Raw genomic sequence first — 20,626 nt, 5'->3', positions numbered from 1 at the left:
AAACGGGTCAGGGCTCTTTATTTTTTTTTTTAATCCCGGATTTTTTAATCCTAGGCACATGCTGATCTTCACATGGCCTGTTAGATAAGAGGTGAATGGTTAATGCCCTGTTGCGTACCGTAGGCCGAGCCCTATATGGGAACCCTCCGTCATTATAGTGCCAATCCTGTGTTTTCCGTTGGGATGCATGCACACTGTTGCTTTCTGTTCATGGTCTGCCAGTGAATTCATTCAGTCTGGTTCTACTGTGCAGAGAATCCCTACTATTGATCTGAACTTGATCCTGACGTTGAGGTCTTAAATGAAGAGGAGACTCCTGGGAAGTCATTCATTCCTTGACCCAGCCAATGCTTGACCACCTTCCTCCGGCTTTGCCCTCTCCCCTCCCTCCCTTTCCACAACCATTGTCCAGCGTCTATACACTGTGAGACACTGAGGTACACAGATGACATTTTCATATATGTATGCACTCATCAATCTTACCCCCTCTATTCCTCTCTCCCCAGCACCCGTTCCCACCTCCTTTGCCCCCCCACCACTTGCTTTCCTCCAGCTTCCCCCCACTTTGTAGTCAAATTGAGTGCCGAAGAAATGCAAGAAGGGGGTGGGCAGAGATTGGACTCCTTGGTTTTTTTATTTCTGTTGATTTCAGAGAGGAAGGGAGAAGGAGAGCGAGATAGAAACATCAATGATGAGAGAGTAGCATCCATCAGCTGCCTCCTGCACGCCCCTCACTGGGGATCGAGCCTGCAACATGGGCATGTGCCCTGACCGGGAATTGAACCATGACCTCCTGGGTCATATAGGTCGTTGCTCAACCACGGGGGCTGGGCACTGCTTTCTTTTTATTCCAGCTCCTCTGACCATAACAGCCTATGGACCCCATCAGTGGGCAAAATCCATGACAACTAACAACTTCCTCCTCATCGGTTTGGGCGTGCGTTTTCCTAGCTTTTTCTTGCTCCTGCCCCCCCCAGGGGTTGGTGCTCATGAGCGAAGTGGCCAAAAGGGGGCCAGCGGAAGGAGACCTGGGGGAGGAGGAAAGGACCTGGCACATCTCTAACCCTGACCCACAGGCCCTGGATCGGGGGAGATTTAATGTTGTTTTTACAGAGCGGAGCACTTTCCCTTCCCTTTCCGTCTGCTTGTATATGTGATACTGGGATGAGCAAGCATGTTGTATGATACAAAAATTAAAAAGAATATTAGAAATGAAAAAGATGGAGGCATGGAAGGAGGGAGACAGAAGAAGAAGGGAGGGGGAAGGGGGGGGAAGAGAGAGAGAGAGAAGAGAGAGAGAGAGAGCAGCTGATATGAGAAAGCAGTTATAACCAGTTTCCTGTGTCAGTTTTGACCTGTTGAAGAACGGATGCTCAGCACTTTGATTTCTGGCGAATTTGATATGGCCCTTTATTTTTATTTTTTCTAGTCTGAGCTTTGTCATTTGTTTCTGAGCTGTCATTTCATTAGCCTGTCTGGCTGATCTTGGGGCTCCCCCTCAGGTGGCGTGTGCCCTCCTTCTCTGGCTGGGCCTGGGGAGCTGATGGCCCTCGTATCGATGTGCGATGCAGGCGTGCTTGCCGGGGATCCTGTAATCAGACCCACCCCAGGTGACAGTTAACCAGAGAGGCTGGTGATCCTTCTGGCTGCCCTCCCGATCCGCTGTTTATGGAGAGAAACCTTCTTTGTGGTCTGGCTAGGGTTGTACTTGGCCATTTGACTTATGATTTAGGAAGGCGTGTGTTTGCTCTCGAACCTCCTATCCTGGGGCTGTGTCATCGGCTTCTTAAATAATAGAGCTAATCTGGGGGGACATGTTTCATTGGCCTGGTAGTCTAGCTTTCACTTTTAGGAAAAAAGAGGCACAAAGACAAATCGACATTCAATTTAAGACGTCACCCGTCTATTAAGCCATGTTTCTCTACAGCAGGGGTGGGGAACATCTGGCCCGTGGGCCGTATAAGGCCCGAGAAATCATTTGGTCTGGCCCTGCCGAGGCATTAGGGGTGAGTCAATAAAACGTGTGACCAAACAGAGCAGGCTAATTTTTAAGTTGATAATTTTGTAGGCCCGCAAATGATGTAATAAATACCCAGATGGCCCTTGGCAGAAAAGAGGTCCCCCCACCCGTGATCTATACAGTGTCTACTGACTTGTTCATCTCCCTGGAATTTTCCTCAAACCCCAGTCCACATTTTTCTGGCCCTTTAAAATGCCTTTTCTATTTCTGCCCAAGCCTTTTCCAATTTTTGTTTCAACTCATTGCCAGAGATGCTTCATTTTGCCAAGGAAAAATGAAAAGGACAAGGAGAGAAATACACTTCTTTGCTCACTCAGTTGGTGTTAAAGCCAAACCCCGTGGCTCCTGTTTACAGCCTGGAAATGCACGGAGCCGGGGAATGGGAAATCGGTGGGTCCTTCATGTTCATCCATCGGGGGAGAAACTGAAGGCGTTGTAATGTGATTTCCCACGGCCTCCTGGCTTGTGCGAGCCCAGGGCTCCCAGCCCCTCCACCGTGTCTGCAGTGTGTGACTTGTGGCCATAAACTCTGGAATCATGGGTTTGTGGGTATGCGTTGCATCTACACAGTATCCATGCACTTTGTTATTAAAAGTTAAAACAATACTTTTTTTTTCCCTTCAGTCTTACATTTGGAAAACATGTATATATTTTTAAAATATATTTTTATTGATTTCCTAGAGGGAGAGAGAGAGAAACATCAGTGATGAGAAAGAATCATTGATCGGCCGCCTCTTGCACGCCCCCCACCAGGGATCAAGCCTGCAACCCGGGCATGGGCCCTGACCGGGAATCGAACCAGGGACCCTTGAGTCTGTAAGCTGACGCTCTATCCACTGAGCCCAAACCAGCAAGGGCTGGAGAATATTTTATAAGTCTGCCGAGTGACTGCTCTCCAGGGTTTGTATACCCTGGAGGAATAACAATTGGTGGTGTTAAGTCAGGGGCCTGGCCCCATCTCTCACAGCGGAGGAAGCCACGTGGTGGGCCAAGGCCTCATGGTGATACTGATGATGATGGTGAAGACGGTGGCATGACCATACCGCCGCCGCTGCTGCTGATAGTCTGTGTTTTGTGGCACTTGTAGTGAAATGATACCTTACATTTGTTTATTTAAAGAGCAACACCAGCCCTAACTGGTGTGGCTCAGTGGATAGAGCGTCGGCCTGTGGACTGAAAGGTCCCGGGTTCGATTCTGGTCAAAGGGCATGTACCTTGGTTGCGGGCACATCCCCAGTAGGGGGTGTGCAGGAGGCGGCTGATGGATGTTTCTCTCTCATCGATGTTTCTGACTCTCTGTCCCTCTCTCTTCCTCTCTGTAAAAAATCAATAAAATATATTTTTTAAAAAATAAAGAGCAACAGTATACTCAGTATGAATTTACTGATAGCAGCCTTTTTTTTTTTTATAAGCCAGGTACGTGCAATGATCAACGTTTTCCTAAGCTATTCCAGAGCCAAAGCTGTGTTCCTTGAAACCATTGATTGACAGCCTCACATTTTTCCTAAGGAAATTTCTATATAGCCTAATTCCCACCTCAGCATTCAACTTTGCATTTTATTGGTGATCTTTAAACTTTTACTAGTGCACATTTTTTCTAAAGAAAAAGAAATGATTTCTTGGAAATTTAGTGCACACACACACACACACACACACACACACACCCCGAGGAGGAAGAAGGGAAGAGAGGGAAAGAGAAAAGAAAGAAAGAAAAAAGAATATAGCAAATAGCCTGCCCATTGCTCAAGTTCACTTTAAAGATAGTCCTGCAGGTGGCGATAGAAACTCACAAATGAAGAAAATCCCAACGGTGAATACCTGTGGACTGCTGCTTGGGGATTTGAAGTTCAGCAATTTATTTTTAATTTGATACAGTCATCTACATGCAGAAATCATTAGTGAAAAATGAAATTCTCATGTTGTGTAGTGTCCTCTGTTTTTATAATAATTTTCTCAGAGGTTCTGTGCTGTGTTCCTCTCCAGCTGAGTGGGTACAGCTTTCCTAGGGCAAATTACCATTTTTTAAAAAAATATATTTGATTTCAGAGAAGAAGGGAGAGGGGTAGAGAGAGAGAAACATCAATGATGGGAGAGAATCATGGATCGGCTGCCTCCTGCACGCCCCACACTGGGGATCGAGCCTGCAACCCGGGCATATGCCCTGATCAGGAATCGAACTGTGGCCTCCTGGTTTATAGGTTGACACTCAACCACTGAGCCACACCAGCCAGGCACAAATGACCATTTTAAGCCTGTTTTTTTTCCACCTTTTATTTTTACTCAGCCTATAGCCAAAATTTGGTGCCTGTGCCATTGGTGAGGTTTATGAAATTGTTTGCTGTTCAGTATTAAGTTGCTTAGGCATAGTGCTGTGTGTGTGTGTGTGTGTGTGTGTGTGTGTGTGTGTGTGTACAGACACATCTTCGCATCCAAGTATCAAATCCAGTTGTTTCCACAGGACATTTCTTCCCCACAGCTAATTGTCGAAGGTTAGTTTTAATCTGAGCAGGATCACCCATTTCTTGAAAGCTATTTTATCCAGAGTTAAACGTGCAGCATACACAATTTCTTTTAAAACACTAGACCAGGCATAGTGGCTATGATAACATTTTACTCAATTATTTTTGTTATTTTATTTTGGACATTAGACGTGGTCAAAGCAAAGCTGAAGCGTTCCGTAGATGTTTCTTTCCTGCTAGTTAAGGTTCAAAAGTTCTTAAATTGCTTTTTCTGAATATATCTATTTTCACTTGCAGTTTTTTCTTAAGTTTAGGTCTGAAAATGCTAAGGCTAAAGTGATTTGCTTAAACATAAAGCTAATTTTCAGCTCTCTTCTGGTAGTCTCATTTAAAAAAAAACCTTTGCAGTGCACTTTTGTGAGGGATTCTAAGAAAATATAATTATTTTGGTTTAAATGCTTTAGGCTTTAGATATTGAGTGTCATCAACAGACAACTATGATGGCCTGGAGCAAATTATTTCAGTCTTGTCTCTTCTGAGCATTTCACTAAGTCTTATGGGGGAGTTAAAAACCAATAAGGTCTTATATACCATATTGTTAGATACAGGATTTCTTATTTTTTTAAAATATATTTTTATTGATTTCAAAGAGGAAGGGTGAGAGAAAGAGAGAGAGAGAGGAAGAGAGAGAGGAAGAGAGCGAGAGAGAGAGAAACATCAATGGTTGAATAATTGCATGGTTGCCTCCTGCACACCCCACACTGGGGATCGATCCCTCAACCCGTGCATGTGCCCTAACCAGGAATTGAACCATCACTTTCTGGTTCATAGGTTGACATTCAACCACTGAGCCACACTGGCCGGACCTGAATTTCTTATAATTAAAGAAGGAGGAAAAGAAAAAAAAGAAAAGAAAAGAAACCTCCTAGCCTTCTCATATTCTGTTTCAATTGCTATTCCAATTACTCATGAGGGAGGAGAGTCAAAAGCAAGTCAGACCCTCAGAAAACCTATTTCGCTGCCTTCATAGAAAGAATATTCAGTTCTTGCTCTGTTAGCAGCTGACCAAAATCTAATCCATTAAAAAAATACATATATCGCGGTAAGCAGTTCTTGAAAACGTTTATAATAAATGCCAAAGGCCGAACCTCCACTGTGAGATTAGCCGTTGGGACAGGATGTGTTTGTCAGGAAGTGGGTTATTGCCTGAGCAGAGTCCTGCCGTGTAACCGGCAGGATAAATGAAGGTCTGAAAGCATGCAGTGCGAGGAGTTTATTTGATTCCCCCCTCGGCTTTCCTTTGCATATTCCAGCCTTGTTTATCACACAGGGTAATAGATCATTTCCCTCAATGACTCATTTTATGGACAGAAAGCATCCAGTGTTTTGAAAATGTCCCCCACCCCATGCCCCTTGCTCATCGAATGACCTACACATAGTAACGGAACTAAGTCACTTTTTCAGAGTGGACGTTGTAGCTTGAAAAAATAATAAGAGCCCTAGCTGGTTTGGCTCAGTGGATAGAGCATCAGCCTGCAGACTGAAGGGTCCCGGGTTTGATTCTGTTCAAGGGCACATGCCCAGGTTTCAGGCTCAATCACCAGTAGGGGGCGTGCTGGAGGCAGCCGATCAATGATTCTCTCTCATCTTTGATGTTTCTATCTCTCCCTTCCTCTCTGAAATCAATATGTGTGTGTGTGTGTGTGTGTGTGTGTGTGTGTATGTATGTATATATATATGTGTGTGTGTGTGTGTATATATATATATATATATATACACACACACACACACACACACACACAGTTGTGAAAGACTATGGCTCAGAAGTTTCACCCTCATCTTAAAAATACAAGAAACACTGCTGAGGATTATGACGATTTTCCTGCTTTTTCTTTTATTTTTTTGGAATATATTTTTATTGATTTTAGAGAGGAAGGGAGGAGGAGAGAGAAACATCAATGATGAGAATCATTGATCGGCTGCCTCCTGCACACCCCCTACTGGGGATCGAGCCCACAACCCGGGCATGTGCCCTTGTCCAGAATCAAACCCTGGACCCTTCAGTCCCCAGGCCGACGCTCTACCCACTGAGCCACACCAGCCAGGGCTTCCTGCTTTTTCTCGGTTGCAGTCCAGCCCCAGAGCTAGTGGACAGAGGTGCCCATGAACGATGCCTCCTCCTCAGATGACACCTATGGTAACACACCAGTGAGGAAGCGATCAAAGGCACCTGCTGGAACGCCTGAGGGAAGCGTTATGTGTCTGAGGTCTGATCTATTGTCTGGGAGGTCGGAGAGTGTTAATGCACTCGGCAAAGATTACCCTCCCTCTCTAATTGCTCCCACGCTTCCTTAAAGGATTTAAACAGCCAGGAAGGTGACGGCTCCTTGTCAATGTTGGTCTTCTGCCTGCCGTGGGAGTTTTATCTGTCTTGCCGCTGAGACCACTAGATCAAGTCACCCCGCCGGGATCAGAGGCGTCCACGCCGAACGGAGGGGGAGGCGGGCGGAGGCGGTATTGACGGCTCCATGACAACTGTGCATGCTTTGCATTCCGCTCCGGTGTTGACGTTGTGGGGACGAGGGCGGATCTGTGTTCGGAAGGGGGGCCGCACAGAGTCCAAGGGTTCACGTTGACTTTCCATCGGGTTTGTTTTCATAGTCTTTTCTCAACGTGTCATAGCCCTCACGCCCAACGTGGCCTTTCGCATTTCGGTTATTCTGGTTAAAGACTTTGGGAAGAGTGAACTTAAAACATTTCCTCGGTGCTGCCTCCCCGACCAGTGTGTACACACACACACACACACTCACCCACCCACATACACTCAGCAACACACACAAAGTCACTCCATTCTGAAATGTTGATCCTGAATTAGGCATGTACAAGACTGACCCATGTGTAGGACCTACTAACTTTGTCCAGATCATCCTTGTACATTTCAAATGTTGTGCAAACACATTTTTTAAAAAGCTTTCTTCTCGCCCGGCCAGTGTGGCTCAGTGGTTGAGCGTCAACCTAGGAACCAGGAGGTCACGGTTCGATTCCCAGTCAGAGCACATGCCCAGATTGTGGGCCCGATCCCCAGTGTGGGGCGTGCAGGAGGCAGCTGATCCATGATTCTCTCTCATCATGGATGTTTCTCTCTCTCTTCCTCTCCCTTCCTCTCTGAAATAAATAAAAATATATTTAAAATAAAATAAAATTAAAAAAAAAGCTCTTCTCTGTGTTAGAGAATGATCCTGAGTGTGCAAAGATGACACAGTAATTTTTTTGTTACTTCATTTTATTAATTTTTTTCCCCATTGATTTTTAGAGACAGAAACAGAGAAACATTGATGAGAGAGAGAGAGAGAGAGAGACACATTGATGTGAGAGAGAGAGAGAGAGACATCGATTGGTTGCTTCCCACACTCTCCCCGACCAGGGCCAGGGATCAAGCCCACAACCCAGGTACGTGCCCTTGACCGGAATCGAACCTGGGACCCTTCAGTTTGCAGACCGACGCTCTATCCACTGAGCCACACCAGCCGGGGCGATGACAGTAATATTATCAGACTCTGTATGTCTTAGGTTGCTTTTATTATAACTGAGTATTTTCCAAACGAGACTGAAAAGCTTCAAGGAAGATTGTACCATGGCAGTTAGGGGGTACTGGGGATCTGTATGTGTGAGAGAGGATATTGAATCCCTTTAAGTCACAGTCTGTGCTGCTGTAGAAATGAGGAGGCCACGCCTGCATTTCGCCCTGAGAATTTTCTACCCACCATGCACAGTTGCATCATTGAGAGTTCTGAATTCCTTGCCAGTCCGGCGTGGCTCAGTGGTTGAGTGTCAACCTGTGAACCTGGAGGTCACAGTTCGATTCCCGGTCAGAGCACATGCCTGGGTTGCAGGCTCGATCCCCAGTGTGGGGTGGGCGGGAGGCGTCCGATCAATGATTCTCTTTCATCATTGATGTTTCTGTCTGTCTCTCTCTCTCTCTCTCTCCCTCCCTCTCTCTCTCCTCCCTTCCTCTCTAAAATCAATAAAAAAAATATATTTTTTTTAAAAAAGAGGTATGAATTCCTCTAATTCTCATCGCTAATATATGTGGCCTAGACTGGTTGCTCCAAAGGTTTCCTTAAACCAGCCCTCGCCAACCTTTCGGACCTCATGGACCACCAGTTGGCGACCGCTGGCCTAGAGCCTGCAATATCATATTTATGTAGCTTCTTTGGGAGGATTTCCTGTAACTCAAGATGGTAGTCAGGCCCTAACCGGTTTGGCTCAGTGGATAGAGCCTCAGCCTGCAGACTGAAAGGTCCCAGGTTCGATTCCGGTCAAGGGCATGTACCTTGGTTGAGGGCACATATCCAGTAGGGAGTATGAAGGAGGCAGCTGATCGATGTTTCTCTCTCATTGATGTTTCTAACTCTCTATCCCTCTCCCTTCCTCTCTGTAAAAAATCAATAAAATATATTAAAAAAAAAAAGATGGTAGTCAGAATGATGGGTGTAGAAGGATTTTTAAAAAGAGAAATCCTTGCTCGGCCGGTGTGGTTCAGTGGTTGAGCATCGATCTATGAATCAGGAGGTCAGGGTTCGGGCTCGATCCCCTGTATGGGGCGTGCAGGAGGCAGCCAATAGATGATTCTCTCTCATCATTGATATTTCTATCTCTCTCTCTCCCCCTCCTTTCTGAAATCAATAAAAATATATTTTTAAAAAAACACAGAATTTTCCTTTGCCCCATGGGATTTTCACACTTTTCAGCTGACGCCACTGTATTTTACTCAGACTGTATAGAGTTGTCAGTGTATTCATTATACGCATCTCCTGCAGCCCTGAGCAGATGACAATTGCTAGAGCGGGCGGGAAGGGGGGCGGGGGGCTGGCGGGGAGGGGGGACCCATTCAAACGCACAGCTTCTGAAGCAAATTTCTCTCGTGTCTTCTGTTCCGGCCCCTGCGTGGACTGTCCCCTCGCACTGCTTCCGATGGCATGTTCCCTCACGCTGTCGGGCGCCGAGACGGGATGTCTCCTCTGTATATAAAAATTAAAAATTCAAACAAAAATCTGGCCCACATGAAGAACAGGCCCTCTGGGCATATGGCTCATTATGCATATTCGTTTAATTACTAAAACACTTGGGATGGCCTCCCTGCCCTCGCTCTCAACTCGCAAAGTCAGATCTCTCCTCTTGCACAGAAGATGGAGCAGAGAACTGTGTTCTGAAGGAGGGGTTGGAAAAAAAAAAAAGAGAGCTTTTGAAGACATTTTTGGAATTCACCAAAAGGAGACAGGATTCTCAGGATGAGATGGATAGCAGCAGGGATTTCTCTCTCTTTTCCTCTCTCTTTTTGTCTCCTTCTCCCTCCCCCCCCCCTTTCTACCACTGCCCCCCAAACGCTAGTCTTACTGTGGTTAGTTTATATGAAAGTGGGCAGGGCAGGAATGCAAGACCTAGAGCAGGGGTCCTCAAACTTTTTAAACAGGGGGCCAGTTCCCTGTCCCTCAGACCGTTGGAGGGCCGGACTATCATTTTAAAAAAAAATCTGAACACATTCCTATGCACACTGCACATATCTTATTTTGAAGTAAAAAAAAACACAAAAAAAAAAACACGGCAAAAACGCCCGCATGTGGCCCGCGGGCCGGAGTTTGAGGACGCCTGGCCTAGAGTATAGTTTTTCATGTACATTTTCTTCTGAGCCACCCAGGTCTCAGGACGAAGCTACGTTTTATCGGCTAGAAAGGGACTCGCCATGAAAGTGGGACTTTAATTGATTTTTCAGGGCTAACAGGTGGTGATCGCTTAGACGTGCCCCAGCCTCGTTGCCACTCCTGATTCGGGGCGGCACGCAGAATAGCTTTATTAAAATAAACCGTTTCCTGGCTTTGCGGTTACCTGAACATCTGCCTCCTGGTTTTTCAAGGGCCTTTGCCAAGATTTCCCCTCCCTGCTTGCATGGATCGGATCCTAGGAAAAAAAATAAGTGGAGGAAGACTCTCTTCTCTACGTGTCATCAAACTCTTCGTTTTGGGGGTTTACAGTTAGAAACGTTGTTGTTTTGGGGAGTTCCTTTTGGCGGTGGTTGTTTTCACATGTGTTTCGGTTGCACATTTATTTTCATGGTGCAACAGGTATTTTTGAACAAAACAGGCCAAAACTCGAATGGGTAGTTGCTGGGTTTGCATTTGAACTTTTAAAAATATATATATATTTGATTGATGCTTTTACAGAGAGGAAGGGAGAGGGATAGAGAGTTAGAAACATCGATCAGCTGCCTCCTGCACATTCCCACTGGGGATGTGCCCGCAACCAAGGTCCATGCCCTTGACCGGAATTGAACCTGGGACCCTTGAGTCCGCAGGCCGGCGCTCTATCCACTGAGCCACACCGGTGAGGGCTGCATTTGAACTTTTATTCTAGTAATCCATTGATGGTTTACGTGAGGGTGTGTGTGTGTGTGTGTGTGTGTGTGTGTGTGTGTGTGTGTGTGTGTGCGCGCACGCATATATGCTTATAGACCGTGTTTTGGTTTCTCCCTGGTTTATAGCGTTGTCTCAGCATTGTAGGAAAGCTTTTTTGGACGAGTCCCAAGGACAGTAAATTCAGGACCCCTAAAAGCGTTTCTTAAGGAAAGGACCATCCAAACCTTGGCATCCTTCTTGTTTTCAGTGGCAGTGTTCTCTCCGATGATGCAAATGGGTCGCCTCTCCGAGTCACGGGAGACCATCCAAGACATTCTGGATCTGATTGCTGAGAGAACTGTACTTTGTTTTCAATAGCACCGCTCACTCATCACTTCGGGAGGGAGGGCTCCCGGATTAAAGCACCTTCCTTGGTTTCCAGCACTCAGTGGAGTCTGTACCGAGCTATTGTGGGCGTCATGTGAACTCATTGCAGCCCCGTGCCTTTTCGTGCCAGAAATAAAGCTGTAAGCGGCGTAACTTAATATAGTGGACTGCTTTATTCTATTACTGCACCGATGCTAATTAGATACACTTTCTTTATCACCCAGCGTGTGTGTGTGTGTGTGTGTGTGTGTGTGTGTGTGTATGAGGCCTGGTGCATGAATTCGTGTATGGGTGGGGTCTGGCCAGGAGGAGGGGACATGGGCGGTTGGTGGGCCTGCCTGCTGGTCGAACTCCTGGTCAAGGGGACAATTTTGCATATTAGCCTTTTATTATATAGGATATACACTGAGTGGCCAGATTATTATGATATCTGAACGCATAATAATCTGGCCACTCAGTGTATGTATGTATGTATGTATGTATGTATGTGTGTGTATATATACACACATATTTATTTTATTGATTTCAGAGAGGAAGGGAGAGAGAGATAGAAACATCAGTGATGAGAGAGAATCATTGATCAGCTGCCTCCTGCACACCCCACACTGGGGATCGAGCCCACAACCTGGGCATGTGCCCTTGGCCGGAATCGAACCTGGGACCCTTCAGTCCGCAGGCCAATGTTCTATCCACTGAGCCAAAATGGCTAGGGCACCCAGAACATTGTTTGCAGTATTCATTCTCATCCAGTCTTTCTATGAACACGAAGGAGTAAAGTCTAATATGTTAAGTTGAAGCTTTTATTCGCAATTGCAGCCCAAAGTCAGAGGACACTTTTATTTGTATGTATTTTTTTTTAATTTTTATTGATTTCAGAGAGGAAGGGAGAGGGAGAGAGAGAAACATCAATGATGAGAGAGAATCATTGGTCAGCTGTCTCCTGCACACCTCCTACTGGGGATCCAGCCTGCAACCTGGGTATGTGCCCTTGACTAGAATGGAGCCTGGGACCCTTCAGTCTGCAGGCTGACGTTCTGTCCACTGAGCCAAAGCAGCTAGGGCCAGAGAACACTTTTCTAGAACGCTCTGTCCACTTAGCGGACAATTAGAGCCCCATTGGACTTCTACCACGGAGGGTGCCCTCGGTGCCAACAATTCTGCTTCGGACATGAGTGAGGCGCTTCCTGGTACATTTCATGGAATTTTTTTTTTTTTTTGTCTTGACCTCTTCAAGATCCCCAGCTTTATGGGGAATAAACGTGTGAGGATTCTTTTCTCCCTTCCTTTAATCTGAGTAGAGAATTTGCTGATGGCTTTGGAAGCTGTATTTACCCATATCGGACTTTCAACTGCTCAATTACTAGCTTCTGCAAAAGAATAAACAAACAAACAAAAAAACAGATAATGAGAAATTTATTGTCTGATTCTCAACCAGAAATTATGACCATTTTAGGAGGGAAAGAGCCAATAGTGGCAACGTATTAGATGCCTTCTCTCTTCATTTCGTTTAGAGCTGTTCTACTTTGTCACCTAGCAGCTCCGCCTTGATGAGTGGTGTGGGTTATTACTGGGCCATAGATGAGCAGTTGACTTTTTCCATTTACATAAAGTCATCAAGAAATGTAGAGGGTGGCCAGTTAGCATGATGCAAACCATGGGGATTTTAAAAATATGTTTGCATTGATTTGGGTTCTTATTAGAGAGAGAGGAAGGCAGAGGGAGAGAGAGAGAGAGAAAAAAAAAAAAAAACATTGATGAGAGAGAATCATTGATTGGCTGCTTCCTGCACGCCCCCTACTGGGGATCGAGCCCACCACTGGTGCATGTGCCCTTACTGGGAATCGAACCGATGACCTCTTGGTACATGGGAAGATACCCAACCAACTGAACCACACTGTCCGGGCAAACCATGGGATTTTAATAAACGTTTCATATTCAAAAGAAAATGAAGATTATGTACTTAGGAAGAAGCTTGTGTATGAATACAGATTAGAAGCATTTTTTTCTTTAGTCCTATAGTACATACAAAAGGGGAAAGTAAAATCAGCAGAAACTCCTTCCTTCGAAGGATGCGGCCTGGAAGTCTCTAATTTGTTCTAAGTTGATAAGTTGCATGAGTGACTTTTTCCCAGCACTTATGAACTCATAGCTGATAACCACGACTCACCGTATTTCATCTTTTGGGACCACCTGTGAGTTTGAAAAGAAAGTGGGGCGTTCAGTCTTGAAATAATGTGCCAGAGATTTCACTCCTGCCTCATGAAATAATGGCCATGTGCTCTTTTCTTCTTTGGCCTACTACTCCGTGTGTTACTTGGAGGCAGGGCCATGTCTTCATTGCATTCTTGTTTCCGGTGGCCATTGTGGCATAGACACTTCAGTTCACACCCAAGCTCTTGCTTGTCCTTTCTGTGGGAGGGATCCCAAATCCGGAGGCTGAGAGAAATCGGGCAGGTGAAGTGCATGGCTTGTCTGATGTAGGTATTCCTGGCCCAATTTCAAAATTGGAAGATTTTAAGATTTTTAAATTTTATTTTATATATATATATTTTTTGTTGTTGTTGTTAATCCTCACCCAAAGATATTTTTCCATTGGTTTTTAGAGAGTGGAAGGGAGGAGGAGGAGGAGAGAAAGAGAGAGAGAGAAACATCAATGTGAGAGAGACATACAGATTGGTTGCCTTCTGCACCTGCCCCAACCAGGGCCGGGGATCGAGCCTGCAACCAAGGTTCATGCCCTTGACCGGAATCGAACCTGGGACCCTTCCGTCCGCAGGCCGATGCTCTATCCACTGAGCCAAACCTGCTAGGGTGACGATTTTAAGATTCTTAAAGAGACTTTGAAAATCTGAAGTGTTTTTACCTGAAATACTTGGATTTTAAAATATTGGGAGCCAATGACAAAAGTAATCCCCTCTCCAGTTACAATAAACCTTATGGTTGGCAAAATTTGGTGTGTGGCCTGCCTCTTGGAGACGGTGGTTTTTGCATACGACTGTCCCTCCGTTCTGGTACAAGACCTCTAGGAGCAAAAACGCTGAGTAGGTCTAGAGGGGAATGGGGTTTCCAGGTATGGGGCCGCTGTATCGGTCTGTTCCAGGGTGTACCTGGCCAATTCGTTTCTTCCCCATTCTACCAGTTCTAAAACCGTGTTAAACATTGCACGTGCATGTGTGTGTGTGTGTCTGTGTGTGTGTGCACGCACGTGCGTGTGTGTGTGTGTCTGTGGGTGTGCGTGTGCGTGTGTGTGTGTGGGTGTGCATGTGTGTGTGTGTGCGAACCTGTTTGTAACTGTTTCTAAAAGCTACTGTAGTGAGAGCCTGGATTTAATTTCCCGAGGTCATGGAGTGGGCATGGCAGATCGTTCCCGCTCCGTGTTCTCGGGCAGTGATCTGGTCTTGTCTTCCCCTCAGGTGTTCTTGGTCACCGTGTGGAACTTTGAGCTGTACATGATCCCCCTCGCGTTGCTGCTGCTCTTCGCCTACAATTTCATCGAACCCACGAAAGGGAAGGGGGGCGGCACCCACGACTGCCAGGTAAGCCAGGATCCCAGTAACGCTGACGTGTGCTAGAAACAAAGGTGTGAGCAAGGATGAGCCGGCGCCACCGCTGAAGCATGGCCCGGGTCCATTCGGTTTGAGCCTGAAGGATCCACCCTGCACATACGTCCATGTTCTAATAGAGATCTGTTTTCTTTAAAAAAACCAAAACAAACAAACAAACATATATATATATATTTTTTTTATTTTTATTTTTTTATTTCCGAGAGGATGGGAGAGGGAAAGAGAGAAACATCCATGATGAGAGAGAACCATTGATCGGCTGCCTCCTGCACACCCCACCCTGAGGATCGAGCCCACAACTCGGGCATGTGCCCTGACTGGGAATCGAATCGTGACCTCCTGGTTCATAGTTTGATGCTCAACCACTGGGCCACCCCAGCCGGGCTAGAAATATATGTTTTTACTGATTTGAGAGAGAGAGGGAGAGGGAGAGAGAGAGAAACATCAATGACAGAGAAACATAGATCAGCTGCCTCCTGCATACCCCATACCTGGGGATCCAGCCTGCAACCCCGGGCACGTGCCCTGGACTTAGATCGAACCGGCAGCCTCTTGGTGCATGAGACGACGCTCAACCCATTGAGCCACACTGGCCAGGGCTGTGGTAGAGATCTTCCATCAGATGTCACCTGGCGTCTTCTTTCTATAGCATCTTGTGTTTCCGAGTCGGGCTGTTTCCTCAGAGTCAGGAGGGCCCTGTGGTGCTCGGTCATCTGTCCCATGCCAGCAGCACGTGTCCGTGTGCGCGTCTGGTCCTCCGTAAGGTTAAGGTGAAGAGCGTTGTCAGCCACGAGAGCCAAGTCCCTCCTGGGGACGCAGAGCCGCTGGAGGCTGCCCCGGGCCCTCCACCCAGGCTCCACCTCCGGCCTGAAGACTCAGGGGGCTCTCGGAGGCTTGCCGACTCCCAGGGAACCCCGAGCCTGGCTGGGCATGCGTCCCTCTATTCCTGTGCCCACGTTTCTGCCGTGATTCTCAAACTTTCCAGCAAAGCTTCCCTCAGAGACCCTGGCCTCCGCTCCCTTCCTTCTTCCCCAGCTCTCCTCCCCTCGCCCTCTCCTTGCACACCAGGGGATCTCTCCTGCCCCCGTGAGCAGGAACGTGTATGTGTTGGCTTCCTTTATGGCATAATCCTGGCATTCCAGGTTCAAAAACCCAGCAGTTTTTACACAAAATTCCAAGGTCTTGAGACTTGGTAACAGATCAGCTTCACACTGGGTTTTTGTAGACTCAGAAGGGGACCGTGTTCACATAGTTTCCCTTAGCATGTTCTCATGATTTCAGAAAATCATCTCTGGCCCGGCTGGTGTGGCTCAGTGGTTGAGCGTGGACTCCTGAACCAGGAGGTCACAGTTCGATTCCCAGATATAGGGCACGTGTCCGGGTTGCAGGCTCCATCCCTAGTAGGGGGCGTGCAGGAGGCAGCCGATCTGTGATTCTCTCTCATCATGGATGTTTCTCTCTCTCCCCTCCCTTCCTCTCTGAAATCAATTAATAAATGAATAAATATTGCAGTGGCGTGATTGAAATTATACCTGTTCTAGAGACCAGGTTTTCAAACGAATCTGAACCAACCTGTTCGCATCACAGCCGGTGCTGTGATCCCCGAAACTAAAACCGGGTGCCCTTTAGTCCCGATCAAGGCCTTGTATTCCTTCCCTCACCTGCTCCCCCACCCAAACCGGAAGCCCAAGGAGAACAGTAAAACCCTAAAGAAACCTGTAACTTCCTCTTGAGGTGGATGCTATTCAGGCTGATGCGTTTCTACTGTCTAACATTCCCGTAATGGCCCCCGAGGAGCAGAGAAACCACTGACCAGTGAACCCAGCGCAAACAGAGAATGGTCCTCTCGGCCTTAACGTAGCGGTGGGTTCATCTGTCAGCGGGAGAACAGAACTGTTTACTGAAAGTTCAGCTCAGCTGAGCCGCTTGCAAGCTGGGGGCCTTCAAGGTATCTTTTTTCCTTAATCCTCACCCGAGGATATTTTTCCATTGATTTTTAGAGAGAGGGAGAGACAGAGAGAAATATCGATGTGAGAGAGACACATCGATGGGTTGCCTCCTGCACACCCTCCCTGACCAGGGCCCAGGCCGGGGAGGAGCCAGCAACTGAGGTACATGCCCTTGACCGGGATTGAACCTGGAACCCTTTGTTCCACAGGCTGATGCTCTATCCACTGAGCCAAACCGGCTAGGACTATAGACATTTTTCTTGTTCTTTTTTTTTTATTATTGATTTCAGAGAGCAAGGGAGAGGGAGAGAGAGATAGAAACATCAATGATGAGAGAGAATCATGAATCAGCTGCCTCCTGCGCACCCCCTACTGGGGATCGAGCCAGCAACCCAGGAATGTGCCCTTGACTGGAATCGAACCTGGGACCTTTCAGTTCACAGGCTGATGCTCTATCCACTGAGCCACACCGGCTCGGGCTGTAGATGTTTTTCTTTCATGTGAATGAGTTTAGTTTGCCTTTGGTCATATCCGCTGATATTTTATTAACAAACTGTGGGCTTCCTTTCAGGAGAGCACGGAAGTCAATGACGAGGAGGACGAAGATGACAAGGTGAGTGACCCAGGGAACCACAGGACAGGGAGGGGACATTCTTTTTTGTTGTTGTTGTTGATCCTTATCCGAGGATATTTTCCCATTGATTTTTAGAGAGAGTGGAAGTGAGAGGGAGAGACAGAGAGAATCATTGATGTGAGAGAGACCCAGCGGTTGGTTGCCTCCTGCACGCACCCCTACCAGGGCCAGAGAACCTGTAACCGAGGTACGTGCCCTTGACCGGAATCAAACCCGGGACCCTTTAGTCTGAGGGCCGACACTCTATCCACTGAGCCAAACCAGCCAGGGAGGGACTTCCATGTTTTCAGCAGATAGCTTCCTTCCATGTTGTGTCGAATGCTTTTATTTTTTGTGCTTATAGAGTAGCCAGCATGTTAATATTCTTATCATTTACAAAGGATATCCCTTTCTAAGACATATCTATTTATTTGTTTCTTTTCATTCATTTATAAAAATGAGGATGAAAAGGGGCAAAATGTAAGAAATAATTGAAATAGTAGAAAAAGCCTAGCTGTAGGCTCAGCCAGTGTGGGTCAGTGGTTGAGCACCGACCTATGAACCAGGAGGTCACGGTTTGATTCCCGGTCAGGGCACCTGCCCAGGTTGTGGGCTCGATCCCCAGGACGGAGTGTGCAGGAGGCAGCTGATCCATGATTCTTTCTCATCATTGATGTTTCTATCTCTCTGTTCCTCTTTGAAATCAATAAAAATATATTTAAAAAATAAAAATAGCACAGCGGTAGGGGGGCTGTCCTTGGCTGCAGGCGAAGGTGCGCTTCTCCTTGGCGTCTGGAAGGTAGACGGAGGGGAGCCCGGGAAGTCACCCGTAAATCAAGTGACATTGCTCCTCCTTCAGGCTCCGGCCTGCGCGCTGCGGGGTGGCCACCCACGTCAGAGCCTGTCACTTCCCCAGCTGTTGCTGGCAGCGCGCGCAGCTCTCCGTCTGTGTACATCTGTCCTCTCCCTTCTCCTGGGAGAATCTCTCAAAGCCGCTGCTTCTGTTGTCATTACGCTTTCAGACAAACCTTCTGGAATAAAATGAAAAGAAGTGAAATGCCAAATGCGACGCTGCTAGCTTAATGGACTTCCAGTCCCCCAGAACCTGTGGGTATGGGGGGGGGCGTGCATGGCATAGCGTTTCGGATGCTTGAGGGGGAGGGGGAAGAGGAGGAGGAGATCTTTACAGTTAGGATCCAATATAAAATGCGCAGGAAATAGAAATGAATTTAAAAACACCGGCTCCATGGCACAAAGGGCCTTAAAATGAATCAAGAGAGGCAGATGGTTTTGCCCATTTGTAGCGAATTGAGGGGATTCCAGAGTAACCCTTATTTGTGGTGTTAAAATGATCATTCATAGCATAATAACGAAATCAAGTAGTAAAATATTTTTTTAAAGTAAGTTGCCCTTTTTCAGAAAAAAAAAGGTCACACAGATGCAACTTTCTTCTTGATGAATTGATGTTGCGTGGCTTCCGTGTGACATAGCTCCTTGAACATTAGAAGTAGAGATAGCCAAGCCAAAGTGCATGCTGGGAAGGCTCACCAAAGGAAACAAGTCCTTTTTATTTTTTATTTTTATTAACATGTTTTCATTGATTTTTGGAGAGAGAGGAAGGGAGAGGGATAGAGAGAGAGAAACATCCACGAGAGAGAAACATTATCGATCAGCTGCCTCCTGCATGCCCCCCACTGGGCATTGAGCCCACAGCCTGGACATGTGCCCTGACCTGGAATCAAACTGTGACCTCTTGGTTCCTGGGTTGATGCTCAACCACTGAGCCACACCAGCCAGGCGGAAACACAGTTTTAAATTAAAATTTCCGTTTTAATGAAATAATTTTAAACCTGTACTAGGAACTAGCCTACATTTTATTAACCAGGGCTTGAAAGTGAAGATTTCTTTCTGGTTGGCCAACCCTTTTTATTTTATTGATTTATTTTTTAAATATATATTTTATTGATTTTATTTTTACAGAGAGGAAGGGAGAGGGTTAGAGAGTTAGAAACATCGATGAGAGAGAAACATCCATCAGCTGCCTCCTGCACACTCCCTTACTGGGGATGTGCCCGCAACCAAGATACATGCCCTTGACCAGAATCGAACCTGGGACCCTGGAGTCCTCAGGCCGACGCTCTATCCACTGAGCCACACCGGTTAGGGCTGGCCAACCCTTTTTTAATGACCCACCCAGGGACGGGACAATGAACTGCCCAGCAGCGATCACTGGGAGCACGGGTCTTCGGCCCACCTCGCAAAGGAGAGCCTCTAACGAGAAGGCAATGAGTGAGACATCGGTGGTCAGTTCACTAGAGGTAGCACCTTCAGCCCGTGCACGGGTTGTCACGGTCGAACCTGACACTCAGGTGTCTCCAGGTCTGTCTCGGCCTGGAGGCAGAGCCATCGCGGCTGCGCTCCTAGCCTTCCCAGGCGAGGATGACTGCGTCGGAGCCACAGCATCTACAGGGATGGGCCGTGGAGCTGTTGTGTCAGCCTGTCCCACTCCGAGGGTCTTGTGAGCCGTCTCTCCCCATTGTCTCCTGGGCAATTTTGTTCTTGAGATCCTTTGAGTGTAGTATCTCCATAGGGACTTTACTTATTCATTTTTTAAATCTTTATTGTTGACAGTATTACATATGTCCCCTCCTCCCTCCCCCCCCTCATTGATATCATCTACCTCCACCTCCCACCCCAGGCCCTCTCCACCCCACTGTCTGTGTCCATGGGTTATGCACATGTGCATACAAGTTCTTTGGGTGATCTCTTCCCACCCACCCATCCTCCCCTGCCTTCCCTCTGAGATCCCACAGGCTGTTCCATGCGTCTATGTCTCTGGATCTATTTTGCTCATCAGTTTATTTTGTTCATTAGATTCCACATCATAAGGCCTTTAATAGCCTCAGCACAGCCATGGTTGTTGTTTTTGCTTCCTCAACTTCATATTCCTGTGGAATCTTCTAGAGCAGCGGTCGGCAAACTCATTAGTCCACAGAGCCAAAGATCAACAGGACAACGATTGAAATTTCTTTTGAGAGCCCAATTTTTTAAACTTAAACTTCTTCTAATGCCACTTCTTCAAAAGAGACGCGCCCAGGCCGTGGTATTTTTGTGGAAGAGCCATACTCAAGGGGCCAAAGAGCCGCATGTGGCTCGCGAGCCGCGGTTTGCCGACCACTGGTCTAGAGGAATACGTCTAAGATGAAAATGTGACTGTTTATGCCTCTTCTGCCTAACACAGCC

General features: G+C 46.9%; 1 protein-coding gene across 3 annotated transcripts in view; it reads left to right on the top strand.

Annotated features, from left to right (window-relative positions):
• MCTP2 (multiple C2 and transmembrane domain containing 2) overlaps positions 1-20,626 on the top strand; it is a 146,287-nt gene that overhangs the window by 106,589 nt on the left and 19,072 nt on the right. For 2 of the 3 annotated variants that reach the window (XM_054713240.1, XM_054713243.1), the window contains 2 exons: positions 14,672-14,794; positions 17,342-17,383. In XM_054713240.1, the coding sequence (XP_054569215.1) occupies positions 14,672-14,794; positions 17,342-17,383 (165 nt within the window). Of the gene's footprint in view, positions 1-11,139; positions 11,369-14,671; positions 14,795-17,341; positions 17,384-20,626 lie in introns of those variants that run through there. The other variant, XM_054713242.1, reaches the window with a different exon arrangement.

This window comes from Eptesicus fuscus, chromosome 25, assembly GCF_027574615.1.
Source record: "Eptesicus fuscus isolate TK198812 chromosome 25, DD_ASM_mEF_20220401, whole genome shotgun sequence".
Classification (NCBI taxonomy): Eukaryota; Metazoa; Chordata; class Mammalia; order Chiroptera; family Vespertilionidae; genus Eptesicus; species Eptesicus fuscus.
This window is presented reverse-complemented; position numbering and strand designations above follow the sequence as displayed.